This window comes from Fulmarus glacialis, unplaced genomic scaffold (assembly GCF_000690835.1).
Source record: "Fulmarus glacialis isolate BGI_N327 unplaced genomic scaffold, ASM69083v1 scaffold4624, whole genome shotgun sequence".
Taxonomy (NCBI): Eukaryota; Metazoa; Chordata; class Aves; order Procellariiformes; family Procellariidae; genus Fulmarus; species Fulmarus glacialis.
The window spans coordinates 14,761-41,642 of NW_009209786.1; the positions used below are offsets into that span (position 1 = coordinate 14,761).

General features: G+C 36.1%; 1 protein-coding gene across 1 annotated transcript; it reads left to right on the forward strand.

The window, feature by feature from the left end:
• Positions 1-718: 718 nt before the first annotated feature.
• On the forward strand, positions 719-24,639 carry LOC104076164 (cullin-1-like; the record flags this gene model as incomplete). Its single annotated transcript, XM_009576931.1, has 8 exons — positions 719-1,016; positions 12,166-12,340; positions 13,537-13,704; positions 14,761-14,811; positions 15,791-15,881; positions 16,587-16,750; positions 20,688-20,850; positions 24,505-24,639. Coding segments are annotated over exons 1-8 (1,087 nt in total), but the record flags the coding sequence as incomplete, so codon positions are not given.
• Between the last annotated feature and the right edge of the window lie 2,243 nt (positions 24,640-26,882).

A 26,882-nucleotide genomic window follows, 5' to 3' on the forward strand; every position in this document is an offset into this window, starting at 1 on the left:
CTTAGTTTCTTATTCTTTCATTTACAATTCACGCAAACTTTATTTTGTGCACTCCATTAGTAGTTCTTTCTTCCCACTGTTATTGGCTGCATATTCTCTTCGTGGTAAGATGATATTGAAGGAAGTGGTGTTCATTTATTTCACAAAGAAATTAATGTAAGCATGCATTTATTGGATACAAAAATTCTCTGCTCCCAAAATATCTTAGACTTTCAGGTTACCTGTAATAGAATCTCAAGTCTGGAAGAGTTATTGATAACCGAAGAAAAGTAATTATTTTTAGTATCTTCTGGTTAATCTTGGATATCCATCAGGATGCTTGTTAAACAGTGAGTTACCTCAGAACCCTGAGTTGTTTGGAAATACTGGAGTTTTACTGGAGTTTTTCTCCCTGTATAGAGAGGAAACACTTCTTAGTAGGATAGTGTCTGCTGCTCGGAAAGATTTTTACTATTACATTTTCTTAGTAGCATTAGGATTTTTTTGTCAGCAGCACTGACCTACAGGCTTTGGACAGATGTGGGCACTAACAATCACATTTTGTAGTGGATTGCTGGATTGCAAAATTATGTTCTTTGGTTCTGGTATTTCAGACCTCACCATGGATTTCTCATCTGTGTAAATGAAAATATTTCAATGAAATAATTAATTTTGTATCTTTTTCTCTAGTGTGAATGAATTTGGACTGTCACATAATGTGTGTATTTTCTTTTCCTTTTGCAGATGATCTTCCTGGGAAACATCACTCTTTGTATGTAAAGAATATCTCACTGCGTTGCTGCAACTGAGTTTAGAATGTTACTTGACTTGTGATTCTGATGGAGGAATAACCAGATCTCAGGCTGCTGCACTGGAAGACTTTACAGGAAATACAAAATGTCATCGAATAGGAGTCAGAACCCGCATGGACTTAAACAGATCGGTCTTGACCAGATATGGGATGACCTAAGAGCTGGAATTCAACAGGTTTACACCAGGCAAAGTATGGCAAAATCCAGATACATGGAACTCTACACGTATCCTAACGCCTAAGCCAGTTAGTACTTTCACTGTTAGTAGATTAGAAAAAACTTACTTTTTCTAAATTCAAAATTGTTTCATAACTAATTGACTTAGAGGCTTTTAAGAATATATTTTTATTTTGAAGATTAGCCTTTTCTGTTTAATTTTATTGGCAAATAAGCAGGAACATTCTGTTGTCTGGAAAACTGTCTTCGTAATTATGGATACCTCTGAATTTCAGGTTTGATTACTATTGTTTTTGACAGAGCAGATGTTTAAAGTGATTTTATTAATGGGTCTAATTTTGAGTCCACAATACACCAAAAGAAAACAGAAATTCTTTTTCCTTTATATGTTAGTCTCTGGCATTATGCTCAGGTCTTACTCGTAATAATGTATGGTTACTTGGAAAATTTTTCTCTTGTCAACCTTAGAGTAGTACTTTACTCTGAGTTGGTTTTATAATTTTGCAGCTGGAGTGAGAATGTGACCAATGGATTTCTTTTGAATTCCTAGCTTGCATCAGAGAGCTGTTGAAATTTTCCAGTTTCTCCTGATTCTGGGAGTTGTTACAAGATGCTGAAAGGGAGTTGTGTTCATCCTTGTACGTGTGTGCTGAAGTACTATTTGGAAGATCGTAGGAAACATGTTTCTGTCAGATAGTGCGTAAGGATCTTTTATCACTAATTTGAAGAAGAGATGTGCCTCTTGCTGTATTATAGCTTCAGTGTTTGACTTCAGGACTTTGGAAAGTGAGAAATCCTTCTTTTATGTTCCACCTATAAAGTGGCATGTAAATGGATTTGATGAGGAACCACCTCTGTTTTGCATCTGTTGTTCTGTGTTCGGTCTTGTAATCTTGTATTGCTCAGTAGACTAAGCACTGCTTAAGAAGATGGTACAGCAAACTGTGTAGACACTTGATAGAAGAAATGATGACTGAATGCATTTCCTATCTTACTTTAAGTAGTTCTGCTATTTTTCTTTATCAATTTTTAGAGTTTTTTTAATAAAGGTTATAGTTCTAATACATGAATTAAAATCTAAAGCTGTTGGCACTGATTTGGAATTGCATATCAAATTTTAGTGTGTGGTAATTTTTTTGAAAGGACAGAGCTTTTATAAAAGAGGAGCTTGAAGGCTATGGAACAATTAATTCTGTACTTCTCTGGACTTTCTAAGGAGTTAGAAAAGTTTGTTTTCTGTACATGTAATCTCAGAGTCGGTGTGTAATCTTACCTGTGCCTGCAGAATCCATGCTCCTGGGGGCGGTGGGAAAAACCCTGAGTAGTCTGCTGAGTGTTTCTAGGATACTTCTTTAATAGTGATGGGAAAATGAAATAACATTTGGTTTAGGGTCAGAACTTTTTCTAAGACTTAAAATGACTGGTTTCTTGCAGCGCTAGGTTCAGTAGAACCTCTGAGAGTTTTTTTTTCTGAGTGCCTTTAATATAGTCCTGTTTGAGTTCTATCAAGCAGAGCAGCTGAAGACTAAGTACTTCTTATAATGGTAATGTTAAAACACTTGCTTTTTTCCCTCTCTTTCTGATGTTCTCAAATATTCTGTAAAAGGAATGTGTGGTCTGTTAACTTCTCGTTTCCATCTTGTTGCTGCTTCAAGGAGTTGTTTGGTCCAGTTTTTGTTGCTTTCGTAAGTGCAATAATTTAGTGGTTAATTTTGATGGTTGACTTTCATTTGTGGATTAATTTAATATTCTGATAACTCAGACTATTTGACACTGGTTAGGCTAAGAGTTTTTAATCTGCTGTGAAGATAACAGTGCACTTTGCATCCTATACCAAGTGCACGTGTTCAAAAGTTGTGCTTAAAAGATTGCTTCCCTTTCAGATGCAGTATCTGTAACACATTTGCTTAGTCTTTGCGTACAGCAAGTCTAGTAGATTGATGGACCTAATTTGTGAAGCTCTGCCTGTCAAACAGCTTGGTTTGGAAAGCAGAACAGTTGCAAATGAGTTTCAACTGCAGTTGTAATTGGTCTGAAGATCAGTCCTACTTACAAGGATGCTGGATGTGACAGCAGTTTGGAAATCTTGCACAGTAGACAGTTTAGTCATTTCCTCATCCTCTTTTGTCCTTCCCCCCCCCTCTTTTTTTCTCTTTTTTTTTTTTTTGTGTGGTTTTTTGTTGTTGTGTTTTGTTTGTGTTTTTTTTTTTTTTGTCAGGGCATTGCTCCTGAAGTGGATTCCATTTCATCGCTCTAATTTATAAGAGGAGGAGAAACCATGCATACAAGCAAGCCTGCCTTTACTCCTGTATCTGGTATCAAATTTTCAGTCAGAATTGATTGGAGATATGGAAGTTTTTGTTGTGCCTTGTTCAAGTGAATCTGGGAAAGAATTGGAAGAGTTACGCAGTTCAGATGGTTTGGACCTCCATCCTACCTCTATTCATTTTCTTTGTTTGGAGTGTCTCTTTTTGTGAGACACTAGATTCAGTCTCTGAGTACAGGCCAGAGCTTGTACTTAAGGTGGTTTTTTTTTTTCCTTTATTCCAGTGGGAGAAGGAGGTTGATTATTCCAGGGGTTTTCTAGATCTGAGAATACTGAACAGATGAACCAAGAAATCTTGTTTCTGAATGGTGGTTCTCAAGATCCGCATCCCTACTTTTTCTAATTCAGATTCATTTGTGCTTCTGATTGCAAAGTGTATTTTTTGTCAGATCAGATGATCACCAGATGTTTTTCAATACTGCATATACTTTTGTGATTCCGTTTGCCCTGCCAGCTATGCCAAAGCACCTAACCAGAAGAGCTGTCCTTTATGGAAGTTGTGATATTTTTATTTACCACTCCTCACATGATTATGAAGATTTATTTACCACTCCTTACATGATTGTGAAGATCAATGTACTAATGCACTTTAATTACTTTCTGAGGTATGTTCTTTGTGTTTCCTATTTACAACTTCCATATAGAAACAGAATTCCTTTAGAATGGTGCTTGCTGTGGAAGGTGAGAATGTTTTTTTTTTTCTTGTGTGGCTTGTTGTTTTGTTTATGTTTTTTTTCCGTGTGTGAGATTCTTGAAAAGGAAATCCTTTATCTGGATGCTTTTCTGTCCCTTACCAAGATAATTAAGTAATTTCCAGTACTGAAGAGCCTGGTAGCTCCTGCAGTAGTAACTAACATCTTGGGACAGCCTGTATTGCAAGCTAGCCTAGAATTACATGCCAAGCATTGACTTCATGCAGAAAAAAGAAATAGTCGATAAGATGAACTAGGTTTCTAGGAGTGGTAGACCTAACAGCATTACTAATGTTGTGAGGCAAGGGCCTTGTTAACCTATTTTTCCATTAGTGGCAATTAGTTTGGAGGCTGTTAACAACAGGACTAGGTTGTAAAAGTCAATGTTAGAGCCGCGATAAAGTCACTCAGGAGTCACTCCTGGAACTCAGGAGGACAACGGCAAGTTTTGGTACATTGCACCTGAGAGGGTGGTTCGCTCAGAAATAATTCTGTCTACTTTATGCAAAGGGAAAAAAATTCAAGCTGCTGTTCTGTAACAACAGAAAAGGAACCCAATTTGTGCAATAGTCAAGAAGTAATGAAATTGTAGTATCAATGCATACAGAATATCTCTCCATGGCATTTAGTCTATTTGGAGGAAACTGCCAGTGAGTCTGTGCAAGAGAGAACTGTGATTGCGTGTAGCAAGTTGTGAGCTTCTGTTTTCAATTGTAGGTGGAAGACCTATTGCTTCACTAGAATTATTTTTACTCAGCTTGCTCATATTTATACTGCTCTAAGTCACTTTTCTTTATGGCCACCTCTTCTTAAACTCCATTTGGCAATGGTAAAATATTCATACATCTTGTGCTAGTTTTCTTTTTTTTGGCAGAAGGTGATGCCCGTTTTTTAAACTAATCATATGGTGAGTCTGCAATTTATTTTCCTCAGGCCTCATGGTGTGAGAGGATGAATCGGGATTTACATACATTTGGATTTAAACTGCAGTGGAGAGAATGAAAGGATTTTGTTACTCCTCTTGTTTTATGTATCTTAAGCAGATTCTCAGACCAGGTATTAGACTATCAGAAGACTTTACTGCACTATATTAAACTAGCATAGTTTTTCATAGTGGCTTACACAAAAAGCTGAATAACTGTCTAAGATTCTTATTTTCTTCCTCCAAGCACACATCAACTTCTCAATTTCCAGATATGATTGGTGAATGGGAAGCTTAGTGGTGGGCTTTTATTTCATATGTGTGTAGTTTTTATTTGGAATGTCAAAATGACTTTTTTGGCATAAAGTCATGCTTTCACTGTCTTGATTTACAAAACGTAATCTGAGAGGCATTTTTAAGGAATTTTTTTAGACAGTGTAGTTAATTTATGCCCATACAGAATAGAGGAATGGTTTTGTCCAGTTTTAATATTTAAAGAAAATTCAGTTGGGAAAAATAAGACTGCTTAAAGATTCCATGTACTGTTAGTTTGTAACAAATAAGGTTTTTATCTGCATGAAGATATCTTAAAATCTTTTCATTGATAAGGAGTATACAGCACTATGGAAGGTGTGGTTGTTTTACTAAAAAGTGCATCTGCAATGTCGAGATTGGCTTTCAAAGTCTTTCTAATGTTGTGTACATAAAAATCATACTGTTGATTTCAACAGTTTCTATAATACATTTGAGTAGTTGTGTTTGACAATTATCGTATAGCTCTTTTGTGAAACTTTGAAGTAAAATGGCTGAATTTACTATGACAAAATTTGCTCAAGCCTTACACCCATAAATTGGATTTTACAAATGTTTTTCTTATATTATTGTTCCATTATTGGCCATAGTAATTCTTTTCAAAAGTAATTGCTTTTTAAAGTAAGGTTAGGTAAAGGTTAGGTAGTTCTGTCACATTTCATTATTTTATGAAAAATATTCTCCTTGTTTCTGAATTTACTTATTGTGATTCGATTTTGTTAACTTATTTTAATGAAGTGGTAGTTACCAATTATCCATCGGACCAAATCTTAAGTAATTGTACATCACAAAAGGTTACTGTAATCTGTTTTATAAGCTGGGATTTTTTTTCTCAGATATTAGCAAGATGTAAAGGAAAAGATTGTGTTAAACATTACATAATTAAGTGTAGTGTGCTTTCATTTTAAAAATACCAGATGACTCAGGATAATCTGTCTAATAAAATAGAATGTATAAATACATTTAACATTTTTTTGCCTGTGGATAGATTCAGCACCAGTAGTACATGTACATGTTGCCCAAGCAAAACCATGAGGCCCTTTGCTTGGCATCCATTTGCCAAGGTCTTTTGTAGTTGCTTCTATTGCAGTCCTTGTCCTAATGGCTTTCACTGGAATTCCTGTATTTTAGGATTTTAGATCAGCACATGTATATTAAAACTGTGAGAATCTTTTATTTTCTGATCACATGAATCTGTTGTTACCAGGCAGCATAGTATGTTGTTTGTTTTTTGTTTGTGGGGTGTTTTGTTTGTTTGTTTGTTTTCTGAACAGATTGCTGTGCTTTTTCTGTACAGAAAAGATACTGGAGTGTTAGGGCATGCACTTCTTAAACCTCAGAAACTATTCCGCTTTCTCTTGAGATTCTCTTGCTTTGAGCCATCCTTTCACTTTAATGTCAAATTGTTTAAGGTCACTCTGGATACATCAGAGCAGCTTCTACTGTCTGCTGGTATTAATCCTACTTATATTCAATATGATATTTTATAGTGTTTCTCATGTACCAGTTAGTGCTTGTGTGGAACATGAAGGTAGAAGTAAATGTATTTGTTTACATGTTCGAAGGGTACATAATACACTTTTCCTTGTGTGGAAGGGTAGGTATAATTGTATGGTTTTGTGTATATTTATAAAAATTGCTGCTTCAGTTTGAAAGAAGTGCAGAATATGTTTATATTAGTGTGATCAGTTCCTTTTTTTATGTTCTCCACAATGATCGCTTGCTGTTCTATTTGGTTTTTATAGTAATGAAGAATATTCCGTACAAAACCAACTTCTGTCAATGCAAAGAACTTTAAACTTAAAAGCAACCTTAGTTATGGTGGTTCTTACGCTTCCTGGCATAAAGACTGTACACTTCGTATACGCATTTGGCTTTGAAAATGTGTGTTTTCCTTGTAACTCAGTGCTTCTCTTTGATTCTTTTGAGTTTATGCTATGAAGAGGGAAACAAGAAGTTATCTATTAGTCTTCAAATGGCTTTTGCTGGAAGTTTCTCCGATCTCAGACTTGCAGAAACGTGTCTGAGCTCAGGATTTTCATAGCAGCTGCGTGGCTGATGCTGTAATACCTCCTTCAGTCTCTGCCTCAGTCCTTCCCTGGCTAAAATGGGGATGGTTTAACAGTGCAACTGTATCTAATCTAAAGACTTAAATGTGTAATTGATCTTAGGTTAAAGTGTGTTGAAATACAAATGGAGAATGTGTTGGGGGCAGGGTCTTGATTTTTTGTTTGTTTGTTTTTTAACTGCTTTGTGGGAGTAACCCTTCCTGGATGACAAACTGAACATACTTAAAATAGACTCTTGCTGATACCTCCCTGAAAAGAATGAAGGTTTCTGGGTTTTGGGGTTTTTTTTTTGTTTTACTGCTGCTCCTCACAAAGCTGAAGTCGGTGTTTAAAGCACTTGTTCTGAAAAGTGATTGATTTTTGGCAACCTCATAATTTCAAAAACTTGTGCAAAATTCGTTCATCTGTTTGGCGTATAAAACGTTAAAGTCACTTCCCTTAGCAGGTTTACTTATGCATGAGGTGGTTTTGTGAGGTTTGCACAACCTAATCTTCTGGACACACAGGAGTTGAAATGGCTTTAGTAATTTTGAAGAAATTATGTAAAGCTGTTCTCTAGTAAGTGTAGTAAGCTGTATTGCTTGTATTAGAAGTGGTTTTACAAAAATACAAAACTTCCATAGTCTGTCCTAGCAATTTTCCTATCAGTATTTTCAGTAACTTTCTATATATTGTTCTTTCATGCCTTTGGTGTAATCTAGGAAAATACAAATTTTTGACAGAAGTGGAACTAATCTCAACTTGTTCCTGTAGGCCAGCTGTTGAGGTGACAGAATGCTCAGCATAGGGTTAATTACTGCTTTAGATCTGTGAAATAGCAAATTTATGCCCAAATTGATCTTCATAATAAAGACTAGAAGTAATGAAAGAGAAATTCTGTTTAAAGTTGTTCAGCTTATGTTGTTGTTGTGTTCTTCCTCCGTTTCAAAAGCTTTGTTGTTGTTTCTCTCTGCCCTATAGTTTTGTGCTACATTGTATTAATTCTGCTTCCCTTTCAGTTCCTTTTAATTTTACATATCTGTTCCTCAAGCGGACTTATTCCAGTTATGTTAATTTTTCATAGCAAAATGGAAAAACTGTGGGGACCCAGCTGTGCTGCTGAAAGGGAAATCAGTTATTACCTCAGCAGAACTGTTTTCTTTATAAAAAATTTAAGATTAGAACTCACGTGAAACTGAGTAATTTGCACCCATCAGTGTAAAATCTGAGTGTTTTCCTGTTGTGTGTCAAATTACAAAACTGGTGTTTTTTCTCACATAGTTTCTGTTTGCACTTGTTCCTGGAGGAAAAAAATGCTGTACAGAGTATTGTGGTACTTTTCTGGGGTGGAGGGTAGATTAGAGGTGACCATGGCGCGCTCAAGGTTGTGTTTTGATGGCGTACTTGCTCAAAAAGTATGTGCACCACTACTGAAAGAGTCTGTTTCACTTCCCTGTGTGGACACAGAAGTTCAGATCTGCTCAGCAAAGGATCTGGGAACAGGGACAATGGTTAGTTGCAGCAGCAGTCACTTCCCCAGTCCAAATCACTGGTTGCCTGCGTGAACTCCCATGCTACTGGAAAAGCAGGTGGCAAGTAAGCTCTCCAGGTGGGTTGTGTGTCAGCATCATTTCCTTCCATGGAAGTGATCTCCTGCAAGGCCATAAATTCATTATTCCCATGCTGCCACGCCATGTTTTTTTTTTTTTTGCACTGCCCAGCTTTAGAAACTGAGTCAAGGTTGTCAAAAGCAGTGTAAATTATATTGAAGACAAAGGTGGCAAAATTAATTTGTCTTTGGCTGCTCCTTGTATCCCATTTTGAAGAGTTTCAGAGAAGTTCTGAAAAAGCTTTTTCATCTTAAACAGCGCAATGCTGAATAAATTTATAAACTTCCTTGTAGTCTTCTACCTCAAATTTGAATTTAGATAAGTAAGTGTAATTTCTCCTTCACTGTAAGGAAGGCGTAGAAGTTAGAGGAGATTGATTTTGATCTGTTCCTGCTGTAGATGGTTTTCCTGTTTGCTGGGGCAAATCTGAAGTTCAGCAGCCAGAAGCTTGGGGAGCAGCACAGCTTCACTGCCGTGCAAACTATTCTATTGATGAGTTGACTTCTCTGCTTGTTGTAGTATGTGAATTGCTATGCAGAATTGTGCAAACACCCACAGAAATGTTTCCTAATAGCTGTTTGAATCCGTATATGGCTTCCAGCGTACGAAGCAGTTGAGGGGATTAGTTTGCCTTCTGCAACCAAGAATTCTTTTCATAGTGTTCTCCTTGTGATTCTCAGATGGACTGTCATGTACTTCATTGTAAGCAGCGCAAGTCTGATTGTGTCAGTCTTTCTGTCAGTGGTTGGCTTTAGCAGATGGGGACACAGATTGTAAACAAAGTGTGAGAGAGCATTCTTTTATGTGTAGTATGTCAAAGAGTTGTTTGCACTTACAAACTGCCTTCTGCACAGGCAAACTAACTTCAGTTTGACTTGCGTAGAACAACTAAACTAGAGCATTTCAGAAGTGCTGTCTTGGGCACTTTGGCTAGCAAGACTAAAGCCGGAATAACAAGCAAATATTGGCATTACTGGTATATTTTTATTCCAGCTCTGAGTTGATTACTGTCAGGCATGAACAAAAGGTCTCAGTCTCTCTCTCTCTCCTTGTTTACTTCACAAGGAATCCTGGTTTTAATAGTAAAATGTATGGGGTTAGGAAAAAGCTTATGTCTTCTAAGCTTGGTCTTTTATTTTTCTGAAGAACAGAAAGAATGTTTTCATCAGGTAGCATTCCCAAAAACTGTAAGAATTACCTGTAATCTGGACAATCTTCGTATTTTTAGGCTTACTCAAAGCCACTTGGGATAGGAGAGTTTGGGAAAGAAGGAGGCAAGATTGCCAACTAGGTATTTATGAATCAGCCCTAAATTCCTTGTATCGTGATGGAGAGACTTTCCATACATAATTCAGAGGACCTTATATTAAATATTTTAAAGTTAAACTGTGAGGTAAGCCCTGCTTTTCTTGTTTGTGAAAAGAAAGTTAGTTTTGTATCTAGAGAAGAATTGTTAAGCTCTGTGGCATTCCTCACTTGAACAGGGAGTTCTGAAATTGAAGCATAGATGGTAAAAGTAGTGACAGTGCCAGGAAAGTTGAACAAACAAATAGCTAGGAGCTGGAAGAAATCATTAATGTCCAGGAAATAAGTGGCTGATAGAGATAAGAGGCTGATAAAAGTTGCTAAGCACAAATGAAGGTTTTATATTACTGGTTGATATAATGGGAAATCTAATTATTTGGCACCTGGATGAGGTAATAGGTAAGCAATAAATATGTACTGTATATTTTCAAAAAGAGTTAATCTTAGACAAAGAGCATTACTCTTTTGGATAGAATGCGATGACTTTCTGAACAAGTACATGAGTATAGGCTGTGAGCAGGCTTTCCTTTCAGTTTGACACAAAGACCGTGAGCCTTGTTCCTGGTGGCATGCAGGATACTCTGGTCCTTAAACCCAGTTTAAGGATATGAGTTGTCCGTGAAGCTTTTTTTTAAAGAAATTGCAGGGTAGTTAGCTGGATATTTTAAGAGATTTTTCTGCTTGAGCTTTACTGTTTAAATACTAGAAGCAAGTCTGTTCATGACTGCATCATATATTTGGGGTTTATAATTTCCTTGGTATTTAATTGTGGTGATGTCTTCCATTACATTGCATTGGTCTTTCTGAAGGGAAAGATAAAAGGCAAATCTCAGCAACATGCTAATTTCCTAATACGTGGCACACTGTGGAGGAAGCCTGTCTAGTGGTTAAAGCTTGGCCCATTAGTTAAAACACAAGTTAAAACCAAATTAGGCCTTGTGGATTGCTTAATGTGATGTTCTCTAAGAAGGGATGTGACTCAAAAGCCTGCCCTTGGACTGTCAGTAGAATCGTGAGTGCGTGAGTGCTCAGTAGCTTCGTTCCTGTTGGCTAATCTTTTGCCAGGTGAGTCATTAGGGTAATTTTTGTTGTCAGATCTGAGTCCTCATCAAGTTGAATTTGAGTGCTACCAAGCTAGTTTATTATCCTTGTTTGTGGAGTGCAGCTTCTTCTTATTTGAAGTGTTTTGAGCAATGTGACTTCCACTTAATACTTTGGAAAAATTCTGAATATTTGAATGTTTTCGATCAGAAAACAGAATGTTTTCTTGAAATGTTATGTTAACAAATACACCAAGTCTTCCAGGCTGTATTAGTATGAGAGGAAAAATTATTGCTACCACATACTTAAATGTTGGGATTGTGCTTGTAGCCTAAAATTGGGTTTCGGTGAATCTCATCTTATGGTGTGCATTTGAGTGTGTGTGTGTCTCACCATTACTGCTTTCTAGGATTGCCACCTGTCTGCCAGTGTTAAATGGCCAAATCTTTTATAAAGGATTGTGTTTGAAAGAATGCAACAATATTATTGTCTTTGTTTTCAACTACTTGAATGTTGCTTGAGGCTAGTGTTGAAATTTCTTGCTGTTCAAATGAAAGCTTTTGTAGAAGTATTTGTAGAAGGCCAATATAATACATCAAATAAATTCCATTTAAACGTTGAAAATAATCTTACCAGCAAATTCCACTGCTTTGTTTTCTTGGTGGTCTTGGTAAGTAAGCGTTAGGTAAATTTAATGTTGGTGTTAGTATTTGCAGCGCACTCGGCAGTCTGACACATTTCTGCTGCAGATAATTCTGCTGAAAATTACTTTGTTTTCTTAGCTTTGGTTTGATTTTATGTGGGCTAATGCATCTTGTAATGTATTATGGTTGTCATTTATGGTGATATAAAAATAGCTTATTGAAATTAACGTATTGTTTTTCATTGTATTTTTAATGTCTCATGCTGGCAACATACGTATTCCTTAACTTTCCTGTCAGTCATGTTTATAACTACTGTACTAGTGTACACCAGTCTAATCAAGCACGAGGAGCTGGAGTACCTCCTTCTAAATCGAAAAAGGGCCAGACACCTGGAGGTGCTCAGTTTGTTGGCTTGGAATTGTACAAACGGCTAAAAGAATTTCTGAAGAACTACTTGACAAATCTCCTTAAGGTAAGATGGGACATTAGATCAATCGGCATTTTGTAGCAGTAATATAGGCTGGGTTGAGAGAAACTTGTATCAACAAAACCAGAGCTGTATGCAGCCACTGGAAGTAAATTTAATGATCCTGAAATTTGCTTTTGTCTCCGTTGGCCATTAGAAACTTTTGTAGGCTTTACCTCGGGCATAGATCAGTTGCTAAGCGTACCTGTCAGCTGCCTTTCCTCTTCAAGCCAAAACGGTGTTTCTGTGTTTTATAGCAGTAATGTTATATGCCTTCTTAAGCTGTCCTGTATCTTGAACAAGGATAGCTAGACTTCCCGTAATTATTAGTAATGCATATGAGTATGCTGAAAAAATGGTTGCCTGTAATGTTGAAAATGCCTGATGGTAGCCATTAATTTAATTTAATAAATAAACTACTAATAGAGCAGGTGTTTGGCTGCTTTGTAAGAGAATGGGTCCTAGTTATTTTTGGAAAGGAACCATGGTTTTAACTTCTGGGATTTTAGTTTTGAGCAATAATAAAAGAATTCTTGATGTCTTATCAAGTCTACTGCGTAATTAATTTATGAAGCTGCATAAAGGTGTCTGAGGTCTTATCCAGAATGCACTCCTGGTTTTATTCCCTTGTCCATTTAAGCTGTAGTGGTCCGGTTTGGGAAGATACTTGAACTTCCATGTGTTACAACTTTATTTTCTTTTTTTCTGTAACAAGAACAAATATGATGCCGTACCCATTTCCAGGAATACAGGGTTCTATTTACTACCTGACAGGGTCCTAGAGAAGACCCCATCCACGCTCACTTGTTTTAGCTCCCCAAGTAGCAGCAGTGGGAGTGGGTGGTATATTTTATGGAGATTGTCATGTTGAATGCATTACCATTGTACTGGCGTGTTTTACCTAGCACACTCATCAGTGTCGCTGTCTGTTTCTAATGTGGTGCCCTCTTGCTCTCTCCCACAGGAGGGATGGGAGCTTCTTCTGGAGCTTTGTCTATGCTGTGCATTTTTTTACCAGTCTTCTAATTTCTGAATCTCATACTGGTCTTGTGCTTTATTAATGCAGAAGTAAATGTATTAGCACTATGTTTTCTATAAATGCATTGCATGGTGTAGATTAATTACACAATTTGTACACCCTTATATATCTTGGTTGTACCTTAAAATTACCTAACAGTACTGGCAAACTTTTGTTATTTCAGGATGGCGAAGATTTGATGGATGAGAGTGTGCTGAAATTCTACACTCAACAGTGGGAAGATTATAGGTTTTCAAGCAAAGTATTGAATGGGATATGTGCCTACCTCAATCGACATTGGGTTCGTCGTGAGTGTGATGAAGGTCGTAAAGGAATATATGAAATTTATTCGGTAAGTAGCTTTTTGAAGCGAGTGATTTATCCATTCCATCTGTCACATTTGCATTATCATCCTACGGATTGCTCCTTGAAACTTGTATGAAGTTCATAGAAGTTTTGAAGAAGTGGGTAAAGTGGAAATCTCCCCCCTTTCCATACTCCCACCCCAGTATATTTGTAAAAATTCCATGGGTCTAAACCTCTGAGATGTTTAATCTGCCTTGAACGTATCGGGACTACCAATATTAGACTGTCGAGGGTTGTCTGTTTCTGAATATTTGCTGCTTATACTGTTATTTGTGTGCATCAGTGTGGCCTTGTGACTTAGAATTCAGTCAAGTGTTTCAAATATAGAATGAAGAAGTAAATGGCATTTTTTTCTGTTGACTTCAATACATCTCTACAAATTTTTTAGCATCCAAGCTGCTGAGATTCAGTCAACATTTGGTTTATAATATAAGTTATTTTGGTACAGTTCTGAAAGATTGATATGTGATCTTGATAATTTTTTTGTAATGTAAAGTAATATAAACAAAGAAAGAACATAGCAGAAGTTCTGTATCTCAGATAACTAAAAGTACTTTTTTTTGTTTTATAAAGGATAATTATTGTCCTTGCTGGTGAAGCATTAGGGAAGTGATGTGTTATTTTACTGCTTCACTAAAATAACTTTGCATATGGTAGAAAAACAGTTGGTATCCTTAATTTCCTCCCTCTTAACTTCACCAGCCTAATGCTAATGGACTGTGTCAGCCTGAAAATCACCAACAAAAAAAGCTGTATGTTGTCAAAGTAATTTGAAGGGTTTGTTAGTTTTCAGAGTTGGCAGTGGATCACTGTCAGAAAAGGGGACATCTTAGGTAGAGTTAGTAATAAAGCAAATGGTAATTTTATTGTGAAAGTCTTGTTGCATGAGAAATGTGTGTGTCAAAATATAATAATTTTAAAAATTCTGATTATTTAGCATACTAGATGAGCTTTACTTACGGAGTTATCCTGCATGTATATGTGTGTATATATAAAAATACTTTCTTTATTCCATCTTTCATCTCTCTTCCTTTGTGTCTAGCTTGCCTTGGTGACCTGGAGAGACTGCTTATTCAGGCCATTAAATAAGCAGGTATGTATATATATGTTATAACGGTAGTGTTATTTTATAGGGTTAATTTTATATGTTGTTAGTAACTGTTCCTGGGGGGAGCCTTCTGCTTCTCCTTCGTGATGTTAAAAAGATAAATATTTTTGGGGAATGGGCCTTTTTGTGTGTATGTGGTTGAACCTTGATACCAAGACTGTTCTGTTAACCTCTTTGCTGAGAGGACCCTTGGCTAGTCTTAAATGAAGTAACAGCTTCAGCTGTTTCCAAGCCAGGCAGGAGTGCAGGCTGACAGTCATGCCTTACGGTTTGAGAGTCAAGATTGTGTGAGAACAGACAGTGACAGGCCTGGGATTTTGGTCTCTTCTAATGTTACTGTGAATCTTTAAATTTACACTGATGCCTGGGAGATTCAGGTCAACCAAATATTTTTAATTAGTGAATCAGCACAGTATAAAACGAGACATTCCATCACAACAAAATACTATATTTATGTATGTTAATTTCATTCTTATTTACCAGTACTTCATGATGAAAAGACTGTATTGTATTATGAAAATATTAGCTAGATTTCAGTTTAGAGAAACAGTAGTTGCAACACATTATTTATCAGCATAAGCCGATAGCTTTCTTTGTATAAAGTACAGGTGGTTAGTTCAGCTCTTACTGCAAAGTTTTCTTGTATTTCAAGTACAAAACAAACAGAAGTTTGGTTTAGAAGGTGCTTTTTGAAATGTAAAAAAAAAAAAAAAAAAAAACATTTGCACTTTCATACCCTTTTGCAGCTCACCACTAATTGGACTGTAATTACATTGTAGAACTTAAAGGTGTAGCGTACCCTATGATGTCTGTAGGAATTTGATATGTTCAGGTGTCCTTAAATTTTGTTCTCAAGGGGCTTGACTTGTCTTGACTATAGGAATACACTCCTGATTAAATACAGTGCTTGACCTACCAGCTGCTTTCTCTGTGCTTGACTTACTCTTAATACCTGTTTTCCAAGGTGACAAATGCTGTGTTGAAATTGATTGAAAAGGAAAGAAATGGTGAAACTATCAATACAAGGCTGATCAGTGGAGTTGTACAATCTTATGGTAAATGAGATTTCTTTAAGGTTTTATTACTCTCTTAAAAATAAATAAATATATATCCCCTATCAGAGCCCAGAAGTAGCATTCCACCTCCTTGGATTTTTACAGTAAAATAAATGCAGTTATATATTGTTTAACTTCAAGTTTGTAGAGACACTTGACACAATTTCAGCTGATTATACCATGTTGTAAAGCTTGAAAGCACAACTGATAGACAAGAGTGTTCATTGTTTATGAATCAGTTATTTAGGCGCTAAATCTGGAAGGGGGGAAGCATAGTAGTTCACAAAGTGGAGTGGGATTGTTTTTTTCCATTTGCATGAAACTGAGAGTTTTGCCATGCAGATTAATGACCAGTTTCATTAACTAAAAAAATATATGCATATGATCTGGAACTCTAAGAGGAACGGAAGGGAAATTTGGGAAATGGAAGGGAAATTTGAACTAGCTTTTGAGATAGTGAAGTTTTCCAAATCCTATCATCCATTTAGTAATGTATCAAAAAGTGCAGTTTACATGAGTAATGTCTTGTGCTGCTTATCTTTTAAATGCAAAATAAATGTATACTTTTAAAAGTTTGAAAAAGTGGTGCTGATACTATCCCAATTGATTACTTTATGTAAGTTAGAAGGAGGGTACCTGTTTATTTGCAAGAGACCACTTCATAAAAGACAATTTTGTCATTGCTTGCTCTTTTTTTTTTTGTAGTGGAGCTGGGGCTGAATGAAGATGATGCATTTGCAAAAGGACCTACACTAACTGTCTATAAAGAATCCTTTGAATCTCAGTTTCTTGCTGACACAGAGAGATTTTATACACGAGAAAGTACTGAATTCTTGCAACAGAACCCAGTCACAGAGTACATGAAGAAGGTAAGTTATTTAATAAGCTTTGTGATTATTTTCTGGATACAGATATTTTTTAGAGGTTAAGTAATATAAATTCTTGGCTTTTATTATCAGTTTCTTAGAATGCTGATTATTTTACAGAAACAGTTAGCTCTTTTTACCTGTGGTCATTTACTTCTGTGTTTATCTGGTCTGAAGTTTGTCTGCTTAGTGTACTTCAGTAAGTACAGTGAAAGTGTGAAACTTTCTTAATGGGCAAAACAGAAGAGAATGTTTAAAATAAATTCAGATTTTGTTAGACTTCAAGACACCAAATAGTTATTCTACTTTAGACCTACAAGTTTACTGTTCCTATACAAGGAACTGTGTGTTGGCACATTTATTGAAATCTCTTCCTGAGCAAGCTGGCCAAGGAAGTAGATCATTAATTAGCTTTCATTCTCTCAGAATATTTTAATGTGATGAACCCTACACAATACTTCTGATCAACGGAGGCCAGATTAAAATCCTTAGATAGTCTCTGGTTTGGGGCATCCCAGACAGGGCAATTAAGAGCAAGCTGGATAAACATTGACGTTTTCTAACCTGGTTATTGGGTCAGTCTTACTGAATGTGAAATAGATAGGTCATCTTCCATCTTGGACAAGTGCTGCTTTATGTATTTTTCTCAGCATGTTTCCTCACTTTCTGAATTGCTGCTTGGTTTTTCCCTTTCAGTTTAATTAAAAAAAGAGAGCTTTCTGAGTATGTAATATGCAGATACACACCCCTCCCTGCAGTATCTTTGTGTTTCTTTTGTGTAACTTTTTGCAACAGAACACATCCTGTCTGAGTCTTGGCATTAAAGTCAATGATTTGCCCAAAAAAAGGGGGGGCGAGGGGGGAAGTCCTAGAAATAACACAGTAAGACGAATCCTGCTTTTAGTGCGTTGGGATAGTTGCCCAGTAGTTCCCAGACCTACCTATATTTACTTTTCTGTTGTTGTTGAATTAATGATTTTTGCTACTTCCCTTCCAATTTCTTGTCTTTACTTTCATCCTAAAACATATATAAAAACAGAGTAAGGGAATTTCAGTCATTCATAACGTGAATGACTGGCTCATCCAGGCTTCCTTGTTACAGGACAGTAAAAAGCTGTCTGAAGGTCATTGCTATTTCAAGAACTAGAGATTAGTAGAAAGTAGAAAGAACTTGGCAAGTAGAAAGAACTTTTTAGTTCCCCAAACAATCTTCAAGACTTCAAAAATCCACAAAAGAGCAACTCACTTTGCTTGAAGCTGATGTTGAAGCTGAAAACACATATAAAGCTAGCAAAAGGCAGGGGAAATCTTCAGCAAGAAAGTGTGTAGCCTTAAGTCTCTGCTCAAATTCATATACTAGAGATGTATACAAGCTATTTGGGCTGTCCTGGCATCTCCTTACAGATAATGTGCATACACTGAAATCAAACTGAACAAGAAACTCTGTTTTCATTACTCATTTCCTGGGATTTAACTGATGAAACTGAAAAAGATGTGTATTAGACTCTACAGTAAATATGATCAGAGCTTGCAAAATGATACAAACTAAGGAATGTGACCTAACGGAAAGGGGAAACTTATGAATTGAAGCTAAAAGCTAGTTCACTGGAACAAATTGTCTGATTTCTCTCGATCTCTCCAGCAGAGCATACAGACGAGAGGTTGTGCAGGTTTTCAGAACGATTAATTTAAAATTCAGATAGGTTTGTCCTTCAGTTTTATTTTACTTCATTGTGCATAAGGAATTCTTAACATTTTTCACTTAAACATGACAAGGCAGTTTTGTAAACGTCTTAATTATTTTTTTCGGTTTGCATATTGTAATCTTGCATGCCACTTGAAAGCCTGGAACAGAACAGTACTCCCATAATTATTACTCAGGGATTGCTAGAATTAGGGTTCTCTTCTGTTATGAAGCATCTTAAATGAGACTGGTGTTAAAAGCTGCAAGTTGTCCAGCAGTCACACGGCATATTAGCGGTGAGGTCTTAAAAGTCATCTGTTGGAAGTATGAACTGCGAATGAAGTGATCTGCTATTAGTACGCTTACTTGACTTTCTGACTGAAGCACTGTGCATTGTGTTCTAATTGGGGATAAATAGCACTGCAAAATAATAATAAAAAGAAACCTGTTAGAAGTACTTTAGTGCACATCAGCGTAGCATCAGAGTGTTACCATGATATAGTAGAATTCTGGTTGTTCCTTGTAGAATACTCAATGAAATCTTAATTAGAATTAGGATATGTGTATGTAGTTATACAGGCAGACTTACTGAGTTTAGAAGGATTGTGAATTTTTCTTCTCAGGCCAGAACTCATGAGTAAAGCTGGCATGGCCTGATATGCTGTAGGGAATAAAGTCAGTATTTCTTAACACTGTCCCTTGAAATAAAGTCTCAAACTGAACTTTTGATCTTTACAGTTAAAACAGCCAAAGATACCGTTGTGTGAACTAATTATTTTTCCCTTGTTTCTGAAATGTGACTTTAAAAGGAAAATGGAATTATAAGAACAGAAGAAGTGAGAGAGTATAAGCAAATTCGGAGTCAGAGCGAATCTTTATTTTCATAAAGGAGCTCAAAGTGAGAGTTGACTGTTAACATTAAAGGTGGAGGTCTAAGGATATTTTAAGAAGCAGCATTAGAAGTGGCAGAATTTCCTGAACTACAGAAATACAGAAGTGGTTAAACATAAGATAAGTAGTCCTACTAGTCTGATTCCAGTTTCCAACGTTCATCAGAAAGATTCAATAATTTGCTGCTATTTGCTGCTGTTAAGGAAGTCGATTGTTATTCCTTACTGGTAAGAAGCTGGCAAGTTAACTCTGAAGCATAAGCTTATATCCCTTCCCAAACTGTTGATTTTCTCATATTTTGACCTGTACTGGTTTAACTCTAGGTAACACTAATCCAGGATCATTTAACAAGAACTAAGTGCAAAATTATTACAGAAATGAGTGAAGCTAACAGTGGCAGAGGTTATTTAAAGCCGTCTGTGTATGATGCAGTGTACTTGCAGTGAAATTGTTCTTTTTTTTGTTGTTGTTGTCCATAATAAGATCTTTCATGCTTAGTCAATATTCTAAAATACTAGGAAATTGCATTAATTTAATTTCCTTCTCTTTGTGACATTAATTTAAATAATTTGGACTGATAAGGGGACGTATGCACTTTATCCCTAATAGTGTGCTGCAATTACAGATGGCTTGTAAAGCAAATCTTTAACACTTTTGCAAAGAAAGTAAAGGTAATTGTTATATAAACAACTTCGGTTTTACATTTTGGCATAAGTACTGTTCCTTGAGTGACATTTAGAATTTTGCCAGGACGATATGCATATGTAGCATTTCATATGCCAAATTAAATGCTAGTATAATTTAAATGATTGTAGATTATTGGGAAGCTTTTCTGTGTAAGAGTGTAGATGAGAACATTCAAATAAATTTGTCATGGCCATACTGTTAAATTGTAGTTTTCTGCCTTTTAGTTTTGTGGAGGCATGAAATATATTCATGTTTGGTTTAAACAAAACTACCTCTGTAGCTGGAGAGCTTGCTGATGCCAAAACTGCCAGCATCTCATGTCAGCAGCTTTCTCTTTTTCTGACAGCTGATTTTCATCTGTAAACTTCTTATTCAGAAGCAACGGGAAAACAATCTTGCTGTGATTCTCCCCCCCCGCCATTCAAACAGCATATAATATTATCATCAACATAAACATTGATTCCATACATATATAGTATGGGAAGAGGGGTTGCATTATGATTCCCAGAAAAATAACTGCTTAAGTATGTGGACCATAACACCGCATTAGTGAGAGGTTTGATTTGTTTTTGTTTGCTTGTTTTCTAGATTGATTTACTAAATAGTTATCTGTTTTCTGCTCTTAGATTTCTGTTCTGCCTTCCATACTGGTTTCATGTTTATCTCTCTGTTTTGTAGGCTGAAGCTCGCCTTCTTGAGGAGCAGCGTAGAGTTCAGGTATATCTCCATGAGAGCACACAAGATGAGTTAGCACGAAAATGTGAGCAAGTACTTATTGAAAAACACCTGGAGATATTTCATACAGAGTTTCAGAATTTGTTGGATGCTGACAAAAATGAAGGTAAGGAGATTCAAATGTTGGGTTTAGGCTTAGAGCTCCTCCCTGATGATTTGTGAATAATGTAAATTCTGGTGATGGCTAAATGTGATTTGTTCAGGAATTAGATTAAGAGAGAAGATAGACACTAAACTGATTGACAAGCAGCTTTTGATTAAATTGGGATGGGAGAGGATATTGCCTCAAGAAGCCTATTCCAATCCCAAATATTAAGGCAAAACAGCACTAATTTTGATTTGTCTTAATATGGCTGGAAGAGCTTCAAGAGCACTTAGGCTATCCTTCCAGCAGGAGCTGAAGCTTGCATGAGAGACATGTGAGACGAAAAACAGACCACTAGTCTTACCAGCTGTTTCAGTTTAATCCGTGGATCTTTCTGAGTCAGCAGTGAGAATTTTAAAATCCAAGTTGTCTACAAGTATGTATAAGAAATGTTAAAGGAGGAATAGAAGCAGGAGCTTCTAAAATATAATATATAAAATATATAAAACTGCCTATAGAGCACAAGGAAAGGGTGAAAATTATTAATTGATGAGATAATTTTAGCTGTGAAAATGAGTCTTAAGTGCCACTTCAGTTTATACCTTTGTAGAGAACACATAGAATAAAGGCTTCTTCAGTGGTTCCTCTAAAACAAGTAAATATTATCGAAGAGTTTAGGTACCTTTAAGCAATTGTCAATTGTATTGGTTTTTATGAATTTCTTCAGGAATTAATGCTTAGCACAAAATAACAGTCAGAACTAGGGCCAAATAATTCCTGTACATCGTGCAGATGATAAGCATGAATGGTGTTTCTGATTTTTCCAGTTGGAATTAATTAAATCTATATAGAAAATCAAGGTGAGGATCTATAGCTGAAATACTGGTTTTAAGAAAGTGACAGAGTTGAAGAGATACTATCATTAAGTTACTATTGATGATACTGTTTAAGAGTTGTGAATTGCAGCTATGACTCTGTCTCTTTATATATCAGCTTTAAAGAGCAACTATGAATAATTACTGTAATCATCATATTGATAACTATAGAAATAGAAAAGGGCAATTCAGCATGATTAGTAGGTCAGAAGTTACCTGTTTCAAATGTAAATAGAAGATTTTTATCCTGTACTAGTATTTAAGAGTTAGATGTTTATGGTTTGTAAATAAATGTATTTACTCTGTAACTGGAAGAGACTTTGATACAGATGGGTGTTGACTAGTAAAATGACTTTATAAATGTCTTCTGGCAATAGAAATAGCAATAGCACAATCAAGAAAATTTTTCTGGATTCAGGAGGCCTTCCCAGGCTTTTCTTTTTCCCCCTTACTTTATCAAGCTCATGGGTTATGTGAGCCTTTACTATAGTCACTTACCATAGTGATGCAATTCCATAAGTTTGTCGGGGTAAAAAAGGAAAAAAAAGTACCTTGTGTCTTGGGCACTGTCTTGTTATATGTCTTTGGTTTTACTTTCATTTGTGTTATTTCTAAGATAAATTAGGCATTTTAAAATGCCTGATTTTTTTTTTCTTTTCTTCTTTCTCAAAATACTTTCTTTTCTCTTATTGGGCTTCACTTGTGCAAATTACAGTAATTCCCTGGCCCTTTTTAAGTTTCATGAATTCTCAAGATGAGAAACATTTATTGTGAAAGATTCTTTGAGAATTCATTCTTTAATCACTATAATCGGTTCACTCTCAAATTTGTAATGTACTAAAATAGCCTATTGTAGACTATGCTAAACTTATAATAAAATCTTGCTCTTGCTTAAAATCTTTCTTGCTTTGCTCTTGAAAGTACACTGGTTTTGAGGTCCTCCCATGTGAAGTATGTTAAGCGTATCGTATTACAGGCCACTCCTGTTGGTGCTCTGTAACTTTTTAATCGCATTGTGCAACTGGTTATAAAGGTTGTGGGGCACACTTGTCATGTGTTACCTATTCACATCGGTATGATACCTATAGGAAATAATTACGTTTATTGGGAAGGAAATAATTATGTTTATTGGGAGCAGGCTGTAATGATTTAGGTGGAGTTACTATGTAAATCTTCCTTGAGGCTTTGTAGCATCTCTTCCGTATTTCACCAGACATCCTGCAGACCAACCCGTGAACCCTTATTTGTGGGTAGGTCTAGCAGCAGCTTATAATATCTATGCATGGCATTATTTTCCTACCTTTTTTCTAAAATTCTATAGGTAAAAGAACAGCATTCTTACGTTGTTACAAAAGTTTAACATCAGGTTGCAAATGCGATTTTCAGAGAGAAAAAATGTTTGCTTTTCAAATCCAAAAGTTTAAGCTTGCCGAAGTTCTAAGGAATGGAAAGCATTATACAGCAATGGGTGTGAATAGAGGTGTCACCGCTTCAGTATTAAAAGCATCAAGTTCTGCGTGTTGTGTTTCAGAGTTAGGTAGTGATACAGCTGCTTGATTGTTCTGTTTTATTTAATCTAATAATCCTCAGGTGGTAATAAATTGCTCATAAGCCCTTCAGAGAAGTCCTTCCACTTTAGAAGTGCTAGGTGGAGCTGACAACCTTAGGATGGATTCAACAAGGTGAAATATCCTCATTAGTTTACAGTAACTAATTTGGTTGTTTACTTTTTCACTTGAGTGCCTGTTCAGTGAGGGCAAGATTACAAAAGGTAACTAGTGGGTTTGTGTAACTGGTTTATGGCCATATTAAAGTTTGCTTTTTTTTTTTTCTTTAAAAAGAAAAAAAAAAGAGTTCTGCACTTAAGGTACGAAGCATCTGACGTGTTGAAAATGAATAATAAAAACAAAACCCTCTTCGATATTAGACTTTCCAAAATTACTAACTGAATTTGGAAAGTCTTGGCTGAAAGCTGGTGAGATTTTAATATGAGGCTTTAACATATGTGAAATGATGTCCAATTTATTTTTACCTTTATTAGTTTTGTTCCATGGTAATGCTTTTCAGAACCTTTTCTTTCCTTGAGATACAGTTATTTCTACTGGTAGTCAGTTACTTAAATATTTTTTTAAGAGATGGCTTTATTGACAGTGCTTTATTGGAGGAAATTTGGTTTATAATGTTTCAGTTTATCTGCCAAGGTGATATCAATACATAACATTTTGCCTTAAATTTCCAACCATTACCACTGATGCTGCCCCAAGGAGAAGTGTTAATATACAAAAGGCTACAGGTGGTGTTAGATCTCTGAGAACTGTCCTGTTCAGAATAAGATCTAAAGGACAGTGGTCAGCTGGAGAACGTTGTACTCTTAGCACGGCCAGCGTAACACTAATGACAGTCCTAATTCATGGTAACACTTCAAAACTTCATCTAAATAAAAGGGTTTTAACTCCATTTTTAAATCATTGCACCTCTTTGATTTCTAGTTTTCGTAAATTTAGAAGTAAATATATTTCTATAATTTAAGTTGGTTTTTTTCTTCTTGAGATTTATGTAGCATTGTGAAGGTCTTAATATTTAACAGGTTGTTTTCTCTTTAACTAGTCTTAGCTTTCCGGGTTAGTGCAAATATTTGCTATACTGTATAATTTTTTGCTGTAGTTTTTTCTGGCTTTTTACAGGAGCAATTGCACATATGTTTTTGTTGATGATGGATGTTTAACTCCTATTGGCAACTTGTAAATGAGAAATTGGAGTCATAGCTAGTACAAATGTTGGCTTTCCTTTTTTTTTCCAGACTTGGGACGCATGTATAACCTTGTATCTCGAATCCAGGATGGCCTTGGAGAGCTGAAAAAACTTTTGGAAACCCACATTCATAATCAGGGTCTAGCTGCAATTGAGAAATGTGGAGAAGCTGCTCTAAATGCAAGTATCTCATCAACATAAGTCTGTGTGTGGTTGCTACCAGTTTTACATTAGAGGAGGGTGAATGCTTCGTGATAAAATTTCCAGTTTGCTTATGTTTTTCCTGTCACTGTGATTTAATTTGTGAGGACTAGGCAATTCTCAAATATTGATAGTAGGCAACAAAACAACAGTCACATCACTGTATTACTACTCTTTGAGCTTTAGTGGTGTGGTTTGTTTTTTTATTTTGGGGTTTCTTTTCCTCTGAGTTTTTGCTCTCTGTCAGGATGTCATGCTGCTTGGAAAGCTGGCTGTGCAAATACAACATCCTACACCTGAAAGTCCACTGTTTCAAGAGGCATTATCTCCAGTGGACTGTATTTTATTTCATCATCTTATAAACTTCTGACTTGGATGGGACTGTGTGGAGAAAGTTTCTGTTGGTTTTAGTTTTTTGGTGACTGGCTTTATTTTATTTGGAATAGCATGAGAAATGTAAGAGGAAGAGACAACTGAAATGGTTGGAGAGGTCACAATATAAGGAGGAGGTCAGGTCTTCTGCAACACTCTGGTCATTTAGCCATATAATTGGCTTTCTTGATTTTATCCCATAATTGTAATTTCAGACTTAATTTTGTATTGATTAGGGTTGAATCTCGGCAACATGAAGTTGTTTGAACCCTTTGCTAACCTTTCTGTCTATAGACAATATGACATTTTCTAGCAAAAAAAAAAGTAAACGAAACATTGCAAAAAGCAAAACTAGGATAGAATATAGATTCTGGTAAATTTTATTTAAAATGGGGTTTAGCTTTGATTTTCAACAGAGTTCATTTTAACCTGTTACTGGCCTCAGATATTCTTGAAATAGCTTCACACTAGTAATTATTAAAACAGTAATCTGTAATGACTGCATGGAGAACAGTAAAAACTTCAGTCTTTAGCACAGATTAGAATGTTTTACATGTGTGTAGTGTCTGTTGTTCACTCCTATAGTTTTAAGTGTGTAGCTTTTTAGCAGTGTTGATCTTTTATGAATCATGAAGTAAGTTCAGGAATCTTCAGCTTCATTTGTAGACGTCACCCTAAATTTTGAAATCAGATGTGCTCCATGGTTGACATATCCCCCTAGTGGTCATCACTCTTGAGTTTCTTTGTACTTAGACCTTGAAGAATTTACTAGAAAAATGAAAGCTTTTTCTCCAGGAATTAGCTCATTTTTGAGGGAAGGGAAGCCTGAGATTCTAATGTGTTAGTTCTTTTGACTCCAGCTGTTTACAAAACTCTTCCTGATCACGACACTTTTTCGTGTTTCTTCATCTTTCTCTTTTTTCCCTTTTCTTTTTCCACACGTTTGTTCTTCGTTTTCATAACAGTGTCTCTGGCTGTGTCCCTGGGGAACCATCTTGCCTCTTTTTCCAATATCATTCACTGTATCTCTGTTTGCTTAGGTGGGATTGATTCTGCCTTACTTTATCTGTACTGTCAGCTAGGCAAATGCTTCTCAGTTTCTCTGTAGTCAGTGGCGAGAAATAGTCATACCAGCTTGACTCATCTGACCTATTTTAGATTTTTACTGCAGAATGAGTTGTGTGCTAGACTCCATTAACTATATTACCGATACTGCTCTTAAGTCAGAAGATTACTTTTAGTGCCTTTGGTTTGTTTTTTTTTTTTTTGAGTCCTTGTAATCAGTAGATGCCTTTCTGAATGTTCTTCAAGTCCTCTTGAATTTCTTGTCTGGGAGGTTCTCAGTAATCTCAGTTCTTTATCTCAAGCATGGCGTTAGATTGGTGGTCCATGTAGTCTATGTCTGTCTTCAGTGGCAACAGGAAATGTTTTTCAGGATCCTGATACAATCCTGCCCATCTTTTGCCATTTGTTGCCAGCATCCAGAACTGTTACAATAGGAATGTTACAGGAGTACCTCCATGCCTAGTTTTTATTTATGGACCTGTTGTCTGTGAGTTTGTCTAATCTGTTCTTGAGCCTGCTGATATTATCTGCTTCCAACAACTCCCTGGGGCAGCAAGTTCCAGAAGTCCACTATCTTATATGTAAAGATGTTCTTTACTTTATCTGCCTTAAACCTTTTTCCTATCACTTCCATTGAGTGCTCCATAGTTATAACATGTGGGTTTTAGTGGTCATTCATTTTTTCAGTCGTCCTCCTGATTTTGTAAACCTTGGTTATATGCCCTTTCAAATTTCTGATCTCCAAATTGAAGACTTGTAGCCTTTTTAGAATCATAGAATCATTAAGGT